Source organism: Oncorhynchus keta, chromosome 21, assembly GCF_023373465.1.
Source record: "Oncorhynchus keta strain PuntledgeMale-10-30-2019 chromosome 21, Oket_V2, whole genome shotgun sequence".
Classification (NCBI taxonomy): Eukaryota; Metazoa; Chordata; class Actinopteri; order Salmoniformes; family Salmonidae; genus Oncorhynchus; species Oncorhynchus keta.
Window position 1 is genome coordinate 58,115,068 of NC_068441.1, and position 17,550 is coordinate 58,132,617.

The following is a 17,550-nucleotide window of genomic DNA, read 5'->3' on the forward strand; positions in this document are numbered from 1 at the left end:
AACTGCTATAGTCTACCACCATCTGAATGGTTATGGGTCTGAATGGTTATGGGTCTGAATTAATAACTGCTATAGTCTACCACCATCTGAATGGTTATGGGTCTGAATTAATAACTGCTATAGTCTACCACCATCTGAATGGTTATGGGTCTGAATTAATAACTGCTATAGTCTACCACCATCTGAATGGTTATGGGTCTGAATTAATAACTGCTATAGTCTACCACCATCTGAATGGTTATGGGGTCTGAATGGTTATGGGTCTGAATGGTTATAGTCTACCACCATCTGAATGGTTATGGGTCTGAATTAATAACTGCTATAGTCTACCACCATCTGAATGGTTATGGGTCTGAATTAATAACTGCTATAGTCTACCACCATCTGAATGGTTATGGGTCTGAATGGTTATGGGTCTGAATTAATAACTGCTATAGTCTACCACCATCTGAATGGTTATGGGTCTGAATTAATAACTGCTATAGTCTACCACCATCTGAATGGTTATGGGTCTGAATTAATAACTGCTATAGTCTACCACCATCTGAATGGTTATGGGTCTGAATTAATAACTGCTATAGTCTACCACCATCTGAATGGTTATGGGTCTGAATTAATAACTGCTATAGTCTACCACCATCTGAATGGTTATGGGTCTGAATTAATAACTGCTATAGTCTACCACCATCTGAATGGTTATGGGTCTGAATGGTTATGGGTCTGAATTAATAACTGCTATAGTCTACCACCATCTGAATGGTTATGGGTCTGAATTAATAACTGCTATAGTCTACCACCATCTGAATGGTTATGGGTCTGAATTAATAACTGCTATAGTCTACCACCATCTGAATGGTTATGGGTCTGAATTAATAACTGCTATAGTCTACCACCATCTGAATGGTTATGGGTCTGAATTAATAACTGCTATAGTCTACCACCATCTGAATGGTTATGGGTCTGAATTAATAACTGCTATAGTCTACCACCATCTGAATGGTTATGGGTCTGAATTAATAACTGCTATAGTCTACCACCATCTGAATGGTTATGGGTCTGAATTAATAACTGCTATAGCCTACCACCATCTGAATGGTTATGGTCTGAATGGTTATGGGTCTGAATTAATAACTGCTATAGTCTACCACCATCTGAATGGTTATGGGTCTGAATTAATACTGCTATAGTCTACCACCATCTGAATGGTTATGGGTCTGAATTAATAACTGCTATAGTCTACCACCATCTGAATGGTTATGGGTCTGAATGGTTATGGGTCTGAATGGTTATGGGTCTGAATTAATAACTGCTATAGTCTACCACCATCTGAATGGTTATGGGTCTGAATGGTTATGGGTCTGAATGGTTAATAACTGCTATAGTCTACCACCATCTGAATGGTTATGGGTCTGAATTAATAACTGCTATAGTCTACCACCATCTGAATGGTTATGGGTCTGAATGGTTATGGGTCTGAATGGTTATGGGTCTGAATTAATAACTGCTATAGTCTACCACCATCTGAATGGTTATGGGTCTGAATTAATAACTGCTATAGTCTACCACCATCTGAATGGTTATGGGTCTGAATTAATAACTGCTATAGTCTACCACCATCTGAATGGTTATGGGTCTGAATGGTTATGGGTCTGAATTAATAACTGCTATAGTCTACCACCATCTGAATGGTTATGGGTCTGAATTAATAACTGCTATAGTCTACCACCATCTGAATGGTTATGGGTCTGAATTAATAACTGCTATAGTCTACCACCATCTGAATGGTTATGGGTCTGAATTAATAACTGCTATAGTCTACCACCATCTGAATGGTTATGGGTCTGAATGGTTATGGGTCTGAATTAATAACTGCTATAGTCTACCACCATCTGAATGGTTATGGGTCTGAATGGTTATGGGTCTGAATTAATAACTGCTATAGTCTACCACCATCTGAATGGTTATGGGTCTGAATGGTTATGGGTCTGAATGGTTATGGGTCTGAATTAATAACTGCTATAGTCTACCACCATCTGAATGGTTATGGGTCTGAATGGTTATGGGTCTGAATGGTTATGGGTCTGAATTAATAACTGCTATAGTCTACCACCATCTGAATGGTTATGGGTCTGAATGGTTATGGGTCTGAATTAATAACTGCTATAGTCTACCACCATCTGAATGGTTATGGGTCTGAATTAATAACTGCTATAGTCTACCACCATCTGAATGGTTATCTGAATGGTTATGGGTCTGAATGGTTAGGGTCTGAATGGTTATGGGTCTGAATTAATAACTGCTATAGTCTACCACCATCTGAATGGTTATGGGTCTGAATTAATAACTGCTATAGTCTAACACCATCTGAATGGTTATGGGTCTGAATTAATAACTGCTATAGTCTACCACCATCTGAATGGTTATGGGTCTGAATTAATAACTGCTATAGTCTACCACCATCTGAGTGGTTATGGGTCTGAATGGTTATGGGTCTGAATGGTTAACTGGTCTACCACCATCTGAATGGTTATGGGTCTGAATTAATAATGGGTCTGAATGGTCTATGACCATCTGAATGGTTATGGATCTGAATGGTTATGGGTCTGAATGGTTATGAGTCTGAATGGTTATGGATCTGAATGGTTATGGGTCTGAATTAATAACTGCTATAGTCTACCACCATCGCTCTTCTTTCAAACTACCCCTGAGTTCTATTGGCTGCTGTGTTTCACATTCAGCAAACAAGAGCTTGCGTCCCTATTTGAAAAGTCTATTGGTATAACAAATGGTAAAAGTATGTTCAGCCAGCGATTGTAGTCCAGCTTTTCCTGCATGGGAGAGGCCAGCGGGGTACAGGTGCTTGGGTATTGGGCAAGAGACAGGGGTTATAAGTTAGAAGCCTATTATCCATAACCCATCATTAATTAGCTAAATTCAAGTATACCTGCTGCTCTCCCTCTCTACTGCACCTGCTGTCTCTGACCTGCTATTTCAGACTCTCTCTCTCTCTCTCTCTCTCTCTCTCTCTCTCTCTCTCTCTCTCTACTGCACCTGCTGTCTCTGACCTGCTGTTTCAGACTCTCTCTCTCTCTCTCTCTCTCTCTCTGCACCTCTGTCTCTGACCTGCTGTTTCAGACTCTCTCTCTCTCTCTCTCTCTACTGCACCTGCTGTCTCTGTCCTGCTGTTTCAGACTCTCTCTCTCTCTCTCTCTCTCTACTGCACCTGCTGTCTCTGACCTGCTGTTTCAGACTCTCTCTCTCTCTCTCTCTCTCTCTCTCTCTCTCTCTCTCTCTCTCTCTCTCTCTCTCTACTGCACCTGCTGTCTCTGACCTGCTGTTTCAGACTCTCTCTCTCTCTCTCTCTCTCCTCTCTCTCCTCTCCCTCTCCTCCTCTCTCTCCCTCTCTCTCCTGTCTCTGACCTCTCTCTCTCTCTCTCTCTCTCTCTCTCTCTCTCTCTCTCTCTCTCTCTCTCTCTCTCTCTCTCTCTCTCTCTCTCTCTCTCTCTCTACTGCACCTGCTGTCTCGAACTCGGCTATGAATAGCCAACAGACTTTAATTTACTCCTAAGGTGCTGACCTGTTGCACCCTCTACGACCACTGTGATTATTATTTGACCCTGCTGGTCATTTATGAACATTTGAACATCTTGGCCATGTTCTGTTATAATCTCCACCCGGCACAGCCAGAAGAAGACTGGCCACCCCTCATAGCCTGGTTCCTCTCTAGGTTTCTTCCTAGGTTTTGTCCTTCCTGGGGAGTTTTTCCTAGCCACCGTGCTTCTACACCTGCATTACTTGCTGTTTGGGGGTTTTAGGCTGGGTTTCTGTACAGCACTTTGAGACATCAGCTGATGTACGAAGGGCTTTATAAATACATGTGATTGATTGTACTGGATTGAATGAATTACCTGTACGAAGTAGTCTAGGACATCTATATTTAGGGCTACAGTAAATGTCAATCTAGAACAGGATTATCTATTTTTGGATGGAGTTGATGGAGAGAGAGAAAGACTGCCGATGCAGTGATTTAAAGCAAAAATATTTGAGTGAACGTTTAAAAAGTTACCATGATGATAGGGATGATGTGAACTGCGTTCTATACTGTGATGGGCTGTCTGTCCCCACCCTGAGATGGGCTGTACTCACCCTGAGATGGGCTGTCTGTCCCCACCCTGAGATGGGCTGTCTGTCCCCACCCTGAGATGGGCTGTCTGTCCCCACCCTGAGATGGGCTGTCTGTCCCCACCCTGAGATGGGCTGTCTGTCCCCACCCTGAGATGGGCTGTCTGTCCCCACCCTGAGATGGGCTGTCTGTCCCCACCCTGAGATGGGCTGTCTGTCCCCACCCTGAGATGGGCTGTCTGTCCCCACCCTGAGATGGGCTGTCTGTACTCACCCTGAGATGGGCTGTCTGTACTCACCCTGAGATGGGCTGTCTGTCCCCACCCTGAGATGGGCTGTCTGTACTCACCCTGAGATGGGCTGTCTGTACTCACCCTGAGATGGGCTGTCTGTCCCCACCCTGAGATGGGCTGTCTGTCCCCACCCTGAGATGGGCTGTCTGTACTCACCCTGAGATGGGCTGTCTGTACTCACCCTGAGATGGGCTGTCTGTCCCCACCCTGAGATGGGCTGTCTGTACCCACCCTGAGATGGGCTGTCTGTCCCCACCCTGAGATGGGCTGTCTGTACTCACCCTGAGATGGGCTGTCTGTACTCACCCTGAGATGGGCTGTCTGTCCCCACCCTGAGATGGGCTGTCTGTCCCCACCCTGAGATGGGCTGTCTGTACTCACCCTGAGATGGGCTGTCTGTACCCACCCTGAGAGATGGTACTCACCCTGAGATCTGTACCCACCCTGAGATGGGCTGTCTGTCCCCACCCTGAGATGGGCTGTCTGTCCCCACCCTGAGATGGGCTGTCTGTCCCCACCCTGAGATGGGCTGTCTGTCCCCACCCTGAGATGGGCTGTCTGTCCCACCCTGAGATGGGCTGTCTGTCCCCACCCTGAGATGGGCTGTCTGTCCCCACCCTGAGATGGGCTGTCTGTCCCCACCCTGAGATGGGCTGTCTGTCCCCACCCTGAGATGGGCTGTCTGTCCCCACCCTGAGATGGGCTGTCTGTCCCCACCCTGAGATGGGCTGTCTGTCCCCACCCTGAGATGGGCTGTCTGTCCCCACCCTGAGATGGGCTGTCTGTCCCCACCCTGAGATGGGCTGTCTGTCCCCACCCTGAGATGGGCTGTCTGTACTCACCCTGAGATGGGCTGTCTGTACTCACCCTGAGACCCTGAGATGGTCTGTCTGTACCCACCCTGAGATGGGCTGTCTGTCCCCACCCTGAGATGGGCTGTCTGTCCCCACCCTGAGATGGGCTGTCTGTCCCCACCCTGAGATGGGCTGTCTGTCCCCACCCTGAGATGGGCTGTCTGTACTCACACTGAGATGGGCTGTCCCTCATCCTGAGATGGTCTGTCTGTACCCACCCTGAGATGGGCTGTCTGTCCCCACCCTGAGATGGGCTGTCTGTCCCCACCCTGAGATGGGCTGTCTGTCCCCACCCTGAGATGGGCTGTCTGTACTCACCCTGAGATGGGCTGTCTGTCCCCACCCTGAGATGGTCTGTCTGTACTCACCCTGAGATGGGCTGTCTGTCCCCACCCTGAGATGGGCTGTCTGTACTCACCCTGAGATGGGCTGTCTGTACTCACCCTGAGATGGGCTGTCTGTCCCCACCCTGAGATGGGCTGTCTGTACTCACCCTGAGATGGGCTGTCTGTACTCACCCTGAGATGGGCTGTCTGTACCCACCCTGAGATGGGCTGTCTGTACCCACCCTGAGATGGGCTGTCTGTACTCACCCTGAGATGGGCTGTCTGTACTCACCCTGAGATGGGCTGTCTGTCCCCACCCTGAGATGGGCTGTCTGTACTCACCCTGAGATGGGCTGTCTGTCCCCACCCTGAGATGGGCTGTCTGTACTCACCCTGAGATGGGCTGTCTGTACTCACCCTGAGATGGGCTGTCTGTCCCCACCCTGAGATGGGCTGTCTGTCCCCACCCTGAGATGGGCTGTCTGTACTCACCCTGAGATGGGCTGTCTGTACTCACCCTGAGATGGGCTGTCTGTCCCCACCCTGAGATGGGCTGTCTGTCCCCACCCTGAGATGGGCTGTCTGTCCCCACCCTGAGATGGGCTGTCTGTCCCCACCCTGAGATGGGCTGTCTGTCCCCACCCTGAGATGGGCTGTCTGTCCCCACCCTGAGATGGGCTGTCTGTCCCCACCCTGAGATGGGCTGTCTGTCCCCACCCCTGAGATGGGCTGTCTGTCCCCACCCTGAGATGGGCTGTCTGTCCCCACCCTGAGATGGGCTGTCTGTACTCACCCTGAGATGGGCTGTCTGTCCCCACCCTGAGATGGGCTGTCTGTCCCCACCCTGAGATGGGCTGTCTGTCCCCACCCTGAGATGGGCTGTCTGTCCCCACCCTGAGATGGGCTGTCTGTCCCCACCCTGAGATGGGCTGTCTGTACTCACCCTGAGATGGGCTGTACTGTCATCCTGAGATGGTCTGTCTGTACCCACCCTGAGATGGGCTGTCTGTCCCCACCCTGAGATGGGCTGTCTGTCCCCACCCTGAGATGGGCTGTCTGTCCCCACCCTGAGATGGGCTGTCTGTACTCACCCTGAGATGGGCTGTCTGTCCCCACCCTGAGATGGGCTGTCTGTCCCCATCCTGAGATGGTCTGTCTGTACCCACCCTGAGATGGGCTGTCTGTCCCCACCCTGAGATGGGCTGTCTGTCCCCACCCTGAGATGGGCTGTCTGTCCCCACCCTGAGATGGGCTGTCTGTACTCACCCTGAGATGGGCTGTCTGTCCCCACCCTGAGATGGGCTGTCTGTCCCCACCCTGAGATGGGCTGTCTGTACTCACCCTGAGATGGGCTGTCTGTCCCCACCCTGAGATGGGCTGTCTGTACTCACCCTGAGATGGGCTGTCTGTACTCACCCTGAGATGGGCTGTCTGTACCCACCCTGAGATGGGCTGTCTGTACTCACCCTGAGATGGGCTGTCTGTACTCACCCTGAGATGGGCTGTCTGTACTCACCCTGAGATGGGCTGTCTGTCCCCACCCTGAGATGGGCTGTCTGTCCCCACCCTGAGATGGGCTGTCTGTCCCCACCCTGAGATGGGCTGTCTGTACTCACCCTGAGATGGGCTGTCTGTACTCACCCTGAGATGGGCTGTCTGTCCCCACCCTGAGATGGGCTGTCTGTCCCCACCCTGAGATGGGCTGTCTGTACTCACCCTGAGATGGGCTGTCTGTACTCACCCTGAGATGGGCTGTCTGTACCCACCCTGAGATGGGCTGTCTGTCCCCACCCTGAGATGGGCTGTCTGTCCCCACCCTGAGATGGGCTGTCTGTCCCCACCCTGAGATGGGCTGTCTGTCCCCACCCTGAGATGGGCTGTCTGTCCCCACCCTGAGATGGGCTGTCTGTCCCCACCCTGAGATGGGCTGTCTGTCCCCACCCTGAGATGGGCTGTCTGTCCCCACCCTGAGATGGGCTGTCTGTCCCCACCCTGAGATGGGCTGTCTGTCCCCACCCTGAGATGGGCTGTCTGTACTCACCCTGAGATGGGCTGTCTGTCCCCACCCTGAGATGGGCTGTCTGTCCCCACCCTGAGATGGGCTGTCTGTCCCCACCCTGAGATGGGCTGTCTGTCCCCACCCTGAGATGGGCTGTCTGTCCCCACCCTGAGATGGGCTGTCTGTACTCACCCTGAGATGGGCTGTACTCATCCTGAGATGGTCTGTCTGTACCCACCCTGAGATGGGCTGTCTGTCCCCACCCTGAGATGGGCTGTCTGTCCCCACCCTGAGATGGGCTGTCTGTCCCCACCCTGAGATGGGCTGTCTGTCCCCACCCTGAGATGGGCTGTCTGTACTCACACTGAGATGGGCTGTACTCATCCTGAGATGGTCTGTCTGTACCCACCCTGAGATGGGCTGTCTGTCCCCACCCTGAGATGGGCTGTCTGTCCCCACCCTGAGATGGGCTGTCTGTCCCCACCCTGAGATGGGCTGTCTGTACTCACCCTGAGATGGGCTGTCTGTACTCACCCTGAGATGGGCTGTATTCATCCTGAGATGGTCTGTCTGTACCCACCCTGAGATGGGCTGTCTGTCCCCACCCTGAGATGGGCTGTCTGTCCCCACCCTGAGATGGGCTGTCTGTCCCCACCCTGAGATGGGCTGTCTGTCCCCACCCTGAGATGGGCTGTCTGTCCCCACCCTGAGATGGGCTGTCTGTACTCACCCTGAGATGGGCTGTCTGTCCCCACCCTGAGATGGGCTGTCTGTACTCACCCTGAGATGGGCTGTCTGTACTCACCCTGAGATGGGCTGTCTGTACTCACCCTGAGATGGGCTGTCTGTACTCACCCTGAGATGGGCTGTCTGTACTCACCCTGAGATGGGCTGTCTGTACTCACCCTGAGATGGGCTGTCTGTACTCACCCTGAGATGGGCTGTCTGTACTCACCCTGAGATGGGCTGTCTGTACTCACCCTGAGATGGGCTGTCTGTACTCACCCTGAGATGGGCTGTCTGTACTCACCCTGAGATGGGGTGTCTGTACCCACCCTGAGATGGGGTGTCTGTACCCACCCTGAGATGGTCTGTCTGTACTCACCCTGAGATGGGCTGTCTGTACTCACCCTGAGATGGGCTGTACTCACCCTGAGATGGGCTGTCTGTCCCCACCCTTTGATGGGCTGTCTGTACTCATCCTCAACGTTGATAATTCATCATGCAGAGGCCGCATATAATTTAACAGCTACATTTCAAGCCACACTGTTCATATAAGTAATTTACCAGTTTCTCACAGTTATTTATCCCCGGATAAGCGAGTGGTTTTGGGCGGTAAATCAACCCTAGTGTGTGTCTGTGTGTGTGTTTTGGAAGTATAAGATACATTTCCCTTGTAACTATTTAAGTTCTAATCTCCTCTTCCTCTCCTCTTCCTCTCCTCTTGTCGCATCTTCTCTTCATCTCCTCTTCCTCTCCTCTTGTCTCATCTCCTCTTCATCTCCCCTCCCCTCCTCTCGTCTCATCTACTCTTCATCTCCCCTCCTCTCCCCTCCTCTTCATCTCCCCTCCCCTCGTCTCATCTCCTCTTCATCTTCCCTCCTCTCATCTCGTCTACTCTTCATCTCCCCTCCTCTCATCTCATCTCCTCTTCATCTCCTCTCTCCCTTCTCTCATCTCCTCTCCATCTCCCCTCTTCTCTTCATCTCCTCTCCTTCATCTCCTTCATCTCCCCTCCACTCCTCTCCTCTTCATCTCCCCTCCTCTCATCTTTTCTTCATCTCCCCTCCTCTCATCTCTTCTTCATCTCCCCTCCTCTCATCTCATCTTCCTCTCCCCTCCTCTCATCTCCTCTTCATCTCCCTCCTCCCCTCTCTCATCTCCTCTTCATCTCTTCTGAATTCCTCCTCTCCTCTCGTCTCCTCTTCATCTCCCCTCCTCTCATCTCTTCATCTCCCCTCCTCTCATCTCTCTTCATCTCCCCTCCTCTCGTCTCCTCTTCATCTCCAATCCTCTCATCTCCTCTTCATCTCCAATCCTCTCATCTCTCTTCATCTCCCCTCCTCTCATCTCCTCTTCATCTCCAATCCTCTCATCTCTTCTTCATCTCCCCTCCTCTCGTCTCCTCTTCATCTCCCTCCCTCATCTCTCATCTCATCTCCCTCCTCTCCTCTCCTCTTCATCTCCCTCCTCTCATCTCCTCTTCATCTCCTCCTCTCATCTCTCTCTCATCTCCCTTCCTCTCCTCTCTTCTTCATCTCCTCCTCTCCTCTCTCTCTTCATCTCCCCGCCTCTCCTCTCTCTTCATCTCCCCTCCTCTCATCTCCTCTTCATCTCCCCTCCTCTCCTCTCCTCTTCATCTCCCCTCTTCTCTCTCTCCTCTTCATCTCCCCGCCTCTCTCTCCTCTTCATCTCCCCTCTCTCTCATCTCTCTTCATCTCCCCTCCTCTCGTCTCCTCTTCATCTCCAATCCTCTCATCTCTTCTTCATCTCCCCTCCTCTCATCTCTTCTTCATCTCCCCTCCTCTCATCTCCTCTTCATCTCCCCTCCTCTCGTCTCCTCTTCATCTCCCCTCCCCTCCTCTCTCATCTCCTCTTCATCTCCTCTCTTCTCTCATCTCCTCTTCATCTCCCCTCCTCTCGTCTCCTCTTCATCTCCAATCCTCTCATCTCTTCTTCATCTCCCCTCCTCTCATCTCTTCTTCATCTCCCCTCCTCTCATCTCCTCTTCATCTCCCCTCCTCTCGTCTCTTCTTCATCTCCCCTCCTCTCGTCTCCTCTTCATCTCCCCTCCTCTCATCTCCTCTTCATCTCCCCTCCTCTCATCTCCTCTTCATCTCCCCTCTTCTCTCATCTCCTCTTCATCTCCCCTCCTCTCGTCTCCTCTTCATCTCCAATCCTCTCATCTCTTCTTCATCTCATCTCCTCATCCTCCTCTCATCTCCTCTTCATCTCCCTCCTCTCATCTCCTCTTCATCTCCTCTCTTCTCTCATCTCCTCTTCATCTCCCCTCCTCTCATCTCCTCTTCATCTCCCCTCCTCTCATCTCCTCTTCATCTCCCCTCTCTTCTCTCATCTCCTCTTCATCTCCCCTCCTCTCATCTCCTCTTCATCTCCCCTCCTCTCATCTCTTCTTCATCTCCCCTCCTCTCATCTCTTCTTCATCTCCCCTCCTCTCATCTCTTCTTCATCTCCCCTCCTCTCATCTCCTCTTCATCTCCCCTCCTCTCATCTCCTCTTCATCTCCAATCCTCTCATCTCTTCTTCATCTCCCCTCCTCTCATCTCTTCTTCATCTCCCCTCCTCTCATCTCTTCTTCATCTCCCCTCCTCTCATCTCCTCTTCATCTCCCCTCCTCTCATCTCTCCCTCCTCTCGTCTCCTCCTCTCTCTCATCTCCCTCATCTCTCCCCTCTTCGTCTCCCCCTCTCATCTCCTCTTCATCTCCCCTCCTCTCATCTCCTCTTCATCTCCCCTCCTCTCCCCTCCTCTTCATCTCCCCATCTCCCCTCCTCTCGTCTCATCTCCTCTCCCTCCTTACTTCTCTTCTCTCCACCACAGGGCGAGGTTCCTGGTGCTGGTAGTGTTGACCCAGGCAGCAGTCATGACAGTGACTCTGATAGGCCGGGGAACCTCTACCAGATCCCCAGCATATCCCGACACACCCAGTCCTCCAGCCCCGCCTACGAATGCATGGACCGTGCCTACAAGGTCTGTTACCACACCACCTAGCCAGATCAGCCAGCCTACTGGTGTAGGGTTAGAAGTAGGGGTCTGGGTTAGGGGAAAGGGTTGGGGTCTGGGTTAGGGGAGAGGGTTAGAGTTTGGTGTCTGGGTTAGGGGAGAGGGTTAGAGGTTGGGGTCTGGGTTAGGGGAGAGGGTTGGGGTCTGGGTTAGGGGAGAGGGTTAGAGTTTGGTGTCTGGGTTAGGGGAGAGGGTTAGAGGTTGGGGTCTGGGTTAGGGGAGAGGGTTAGAGTTTGGTGTCTGGGTTAGGGGAGAGAGTTAGAGGTTAGGGTCTGGGTTAGGGGAGAGGGTTAGAGGTTAGGGTCTGGGTTAGGGGAGAGGGTTAGAGGTTAGGGTCTGGGTTAGGGGAGAGGGTTCTTAGGGTCTGGGTTAGGGGAGAGGGTTAGAGGTTAGGGTCTGGGTTAGGGGAGAGGGTTCTCCTAGGGTCTGGAGTTAGGGGAGAGGGTTCTTCAGAGGTTAGGGTCTGGGTTAGGAGAGGGTTAGAGGTTAGGGTCTGGGTTAGGGAGAGGGTTAGAGGTTAGGGTCTGGGTTAGGGAGAGTGTTAGAGGTTAGGGTCTGGGTTAGGGGGAGAGGGTAAGAGGTTAGGGTCTGGGTTAGGGGAGAGGGTTAGAGGTTAGGGTCTGGCTTAGGGGAGAGGGTTAGAGGTTAGGGTCTGGGTTAGGGGAGAGGGTTAGAGGTTAGGGTCTGGGTTAGGGGAGAGGGTTAGAGGTTAGGGTCTGGGTTAGGGAGAGGGTTAGAGGTTAGGGTCTGGCTTAGGGGGAGAGGGTTAGAGGTTAGGGTCTGGGTTAGGGGAGAGGGTTAGAGGTTCATAGGGTCTGGGTTAGGGGAGAGGGTTAGAGGTTAGGGTCTGGGTTAGGGGAGAGGGTTAGAGGTTAGGGTCGGGTTAGGGGAGAGGGTTAGAGGTTAGGGTCTGGGTTAGGGAGAGGGTTAGAGGTTAGGGTCTGGGTTAGGGGAGAGGGTTAGTCCCCAGGTTAGGGTCTGGGTTAGGGGAGAGGGTTAGAGGTTAGGGTCTGGGTTAGGGAGAGAGGGTTAGAGGTTAGGGTCTGGGTTAGGGGAGAGGGTTAGAGGTTAGGGTCTGGGTTAGGGGAAAGGGTTGGGGTCTGGGTTAGGGGAGAGGGTTAGAGTTTGGTGTCTGGGTTAGGGGGAGAGGGTTAGAGGTTGGGGTCTGGAGTTAGGGAGAGGGTTGGGGTCTGGGTTAGGGGAGAGGGTTAGAGTTTGGTGTCTGGGTTAGGGGAGAGGGTTAGAGGTTGGGGTCTGGGTTAGGGGAGAGGGTTAGAGTTTGGTGTCTGGGTTAGGGGAGAGGGTTAGAGGTTAGGGTCTGGGTTAGGGGAGAGGGTTAGAGGTTAGGGTCTGGGTTAGGGGAGAGGGTTAGAGGTTAGGGTCTGGGTTAGGGGAGAGGGTTAGAGGTTAGGGTCTGGGTTAGGGAGAGGGTTAGAGGTTAGGGTCTGGGTTGGGGAGAGGGTTAGAGGTTAGGGTCTGGGTTAGGGGAGAGGGTTAGGAGGTTAGGGGAGAGAGTCAGAGGTTAGGGTCTGGGTTAGGAGAGGGTTAGAGGTTAGGGTCTGGGTTGGGGGAGAGGGTTAGAGGTTAGGGTCTGGGTTAGGGGAGAGTGTTAGAGGTTAGGGTCTGGGTTAGGGGAGAGGGTAAGAGGTTAGGGTCTGGGTTAGGGGAGAGGGTTAGAGGTTAGGGTCTGGCTTAGGGGAGAGGGTTAGAGGTTAGGGTCTGGGTTAGGGGGAGAGGGTTAGAGGTTAGGGTCTGGGTTAGGGGAGAGGGTTAGAGGTTAGGGTCTGGGTTAGGGGAGAGGGTTAGAGGTTAGGGTCTGGGTTAGGGGAGAGGGTTAGAGGTTAGGGTCTGGGTTAGGGGAGAGGGTTAGAGGTTAGGGTCTGGGTTAGGGGAGAGGGTTAGAGGTTAGGGTCTGGGTTAGGGGAGAGGGTTAGAGGTTAGGGGAGAGAGTCAGAGGTTAGGGTCCGGGTTAGGGGAGAGGGTTAGAGGTTAGGGTCTGGGTTAGGGGAGAGGGTTAGAGGTTAGGGTCTGGGTTAGGGGAGAGGGTTAGAGGTTAGGGTCTGGGTTAGGGGAGAGGGTTAGAGGTTAGGGTCTGGGTTAGGGGAGAGGGTTAGAGGTTAGGGTCTGGGTTAGGGGAGAGGGTTAGAGGTTAGGGTCTGGGTTAGGGGAGAGGGTTAGAGGTTAGGGTCTGGGTTAGGGGAGAGGGTTAGAGGTTAGGGTCTGGGTTAGGGGAGAGGGTTAGAGGTTAGGGGAGAGAGTCAGAGGTTAGGGTCTGGGTTAGGGGAGAGGGTTAGAGGTTAGGGTCTGGGTTAGGGGAGAGGGTTAGAGGTTAGGGTCTGGGTTAGGGAGAGGGTTAGAGGTTAGGGTCTGGGTTAGGGGAGAGGGTTAGAGGTTAGGGTCTGGGTTAGGGAGAGGGTTAGAGGTTAGGGTCTGGGTTAGGGGAGAGGTTTAGAGGTTAGGGTCTGGCTTAGGGGAGAGGGTTAGAGGTTAGGGTCTGGGTTAGGGGAGAGGGTTAGAGGTTAGGGTCTGGGTTAGGGGAGAGGGTTAGAGGTTAGGGTCTGGGTTAGGGGAGAGGGTTAGAGGTTAGGGTCTGGGTTAGGGGAGAGGGTTAGAGGTTAGGGTCTGGGTTAGGGGAGAGGGTTAGAGGTTGAATCCCCGGCTGGCAAATTCGTTACCAGATGGGGAGACCGGCATGCAGCTTTAGTCTTTATGAGCCTGCTAATACACTCACTCACACACACACACAAACACACACACACACGTACACACAAACACACACACACACACACGTACACACAAACACACACACACACGTACACACAAACAGACAGACACACACACACGTACTCACACACACACACACACACGCACACACAAACAGACACACACACGTACACACAAACACACACACACACACACGTACACACAAACACACACACACACACACGTACACACAACACACACACACACACGTACACACAAACAGACAGACACACACACACGTACTCACACACACACACACACACGCACACACAAACAGACACACACACGTACACACAAACACACACACGCACACACAAACAGACACACACACGTACACATATCACCCGCTCTCTGTTGTCTCCTGGTGTCATTTAGTGGTGCCCGAAGTGTGTGTGTGTGTGTGTGTGTGTGTGTGTGTGTGTGTGTGTGTGTGTGTGTGTGTGTGTGTGTGTGTGTGTGTGTGTGTGTGTGTGTGTGTGTGTGTGTGTGTGTGTGTGTGTGTGTGTGTGAACAGAGCAGTGCTGGTCTGTCGTGGTGTGATGTGGACTAGTGGTGGAGAAAGAACCCAATTATCATATTTATTTTTTTATTTATTTATTTATTACTTTACCCCTTTTTTCTCCCCAATTTCGTGGTATCAATTGGTAGTTACAGTTACATGCGTCCTCCGATACACAACCCAACCAAGCCGCACTGATTCTTAACACAACGCACATCCAACCCGGAAGCCAGCCGCACCAATGTGTCGGAGGAAACACCGTGCACCTGGCAAACCGCCACAGGAGTCGCTAGTGCGCGATGAGACAAGGACATCCCTGCTGACCAAACCCTCCCTAACCCGGACGACGCTGGGCCAATTGTGCGCCGCCCCATTGGCTTCCGGTCGCGGCCGCCTGCGACAGAGCCTGGACTCGAACTCAGAATCTCTAGCTTTAGACCACTGAGCCACCGGGAGGCCCCCAAATTGTCATGTTTGAGTAAAAGTAGAGATACCTTGTCAGTGGTGGAAAAAGTGCATAATTATCAAACATTAAAGATACCTTGATAGAAAATGACTCAAGTGAAATACTACTATAGTAATGACCCAGTGAAATACTACTATAGTAATGACCCAGTGAAATACTACTTGAGTAAAAGTCCAAAAGTATTTGGTTTAAAATATAAAGTAACAAAAGTAAATGTAATTACTGAAATATACTGAAGTGTCAAAAGTACAAGTGTCAATCATTTGTAATTCCTTATATTAAGCAAACCAGACGACACCATTTCTAATGTTTTTATTTACGGATAGCCAGGGGCACATGGAAAAAGTATGGAGTAAAAGTATGGTATTTTCATAAGGAATGTCGTGAAGAAAAAGTTGTCAAATATATAAATAGTAAAGTAGAGTACAGATACCCCCAAAAACTACTTAAGTAGTACTTTAAATAATTTTTACTCAAGTATTTACACCCCTGATGTGATTTTACCTTTAGTTAACTAGGCAAGTCAGTTAAGAACAAATTCTTATTTACAATGACAGCCTACACCGACAGCCTTGGAACAGTGGGTTAACTGCTTGTTCAGGGGCAGAACGACAGATTTGTACCTTGTCAGCTCGGGGATTTGATCGAGCAACCTTTCAGTTACTAGTCCAACACTCTAACCACTAGGCTACCTGCCGCCCCTCCACTCTAACTACTAGGCTACCTGCCGCCCCTACACTCTAACCACTAGGATACCTGCCGCCCCTACACTCTAACCACTAGGCTACCTGCCGCCCTCCACTCTAACTACTAGGCTACCTGCCGCCCCTACACTCTAACCACTAGGATACCTGCCGCCCCTACACTCTAACCACTAGGCTACCTGCCGCCCCCTACACTCTAACCACAAGGATACCTGCCGCCCCTACATTCTAACCACTAGGCTACCTGCCGCCCCTACATTCTAACCACTAGGCTACCTGCCACCTCTACACTCTAACCACTAGGCTACCTGCCACCTCTACACTCTAACCACTAGGCTACCTGCCACCTCTACACTCTAACCACTAGGCTACCTGCCACCTCTACACTCTAACCACAAGGATACCTGCCGCCCCTACACTCTAACCACTAGGCTACCTGCAGCCCCCCTACACTCTAACCACAAGGATACCTGCCGCCCCTACATTCTAACCACTAGGCTACCTGCCGCCCCTACATTCTAACCACTAGGCTACCTGCCACCTCTACACTCTAACCACTAGGCTACCTGCCACCTCTACACTCTAACCACTAGGCTACCTGCCACCTCTACACTCTAACCACTAGGCTACCTGCCACCTCTACACTCTAACCACAAGGATACCTGAGCCCCTACACTCTAACCACTAGGCTACCTGCAGCCCCCCTACACTCTAACTACTAGGCTACCTGCCCGCCCCTACACTCTAACCACAAGGATACCTGCCGCCCCTACACTCTAACCACTAGGCTACCTACATCCTTGTTGTTATATGAGTATATGAGTTGTTATATGAGTATATGAGTTGTTATATGAGTTGCTATATGAGTTGTTATATGAGTTGTTATAGGAGTATATGAGTTGTTATATGAGTGTATGAGTTGTCATATGAGTATATGAGTTGTTATATGAGTTGCTATATGAGTTGTTATATGAGTTGTTATAGGAGTATATGAGTTGTTATATGAGTGTATGAGTTGTCATATGAGTATATGAGTTGTTATATGAGTTGTTATATGAGTTGTTATATGAGTATATGAGTTGTTATATGAGTATATGAGTTGTTATATGAGTATATGAGTTGTTATATGAGTTGTTATATGAGTATATGAGTTGTTATATGAGTTGTTATATGAGTATATGAGTTGTTATATGAGTATATGAGTTGTTATATGAGTATATGAGTTGTTATATGAGTATATGAGTTGTTATATGAGTATATGAGTTGTTATATGAGTATATGAGTTGTTATATGAGTTGTTATATGAGTATATGAGTTGTTATATGAGTTGTTATATGAGTATATGAGTTGTTATATGAGTATATGAGTTGTTATATGAGTTGTTATAGGAGTATATGAGTTGTTATATGAGTATATGAGTTGTTATATGAGTATATGAGTTGTTATATGAGTATATGAGTTGTTATATGAGTATATGAGTTGTTATATGAGTATATGAGTTGTTATATGAGTAGTATATGAGATGATATATGAGTATATGAGTTGTTATATGAGTTGTTATATGAGTATATGAGTTGTTATATGAGTTGTTATATGAGTTGTTATATGAGTTGTTATATGAGTATATGAGTTGTTATATGAGTTGTTATATGAGTATATGAGTTGTTATATGAGTATATGAGTTGTTATATGAGTATATGAGTTGTTATATGAGTATATGAGTTGTTATATGAGTATATGAGTTGTTATATGAGTTGTTATATGAGTTGTTATATGAGTTG

The 17,550-nt window shown here is 50.3% G+C and overlaps 1 protein-coding gene across 1 annotated transcript in view; it reads left to right on the top strand.

The window, feature by feature from the left end:
* The window catches only part of cass4 (Cas scaffold protein family member 4), a 131,359-nt gene that overhangs the window by 101,333 nt on the left and 12,476 nt on the right, over nucleotides 1–17,550 (top strand). Inside the window, exon 3 of the mRNA XM_052474484.1 lies at nucleotides 11,155–11,304. Within this exon, the coding sequence (XP_052330444.1) occupies nucleotides 11,155–11,304 (150 nt within the window). The remainder of the gene's footprint in view (nucleotides 1–11,154; nucleotides 11,305–17,550) is intronic.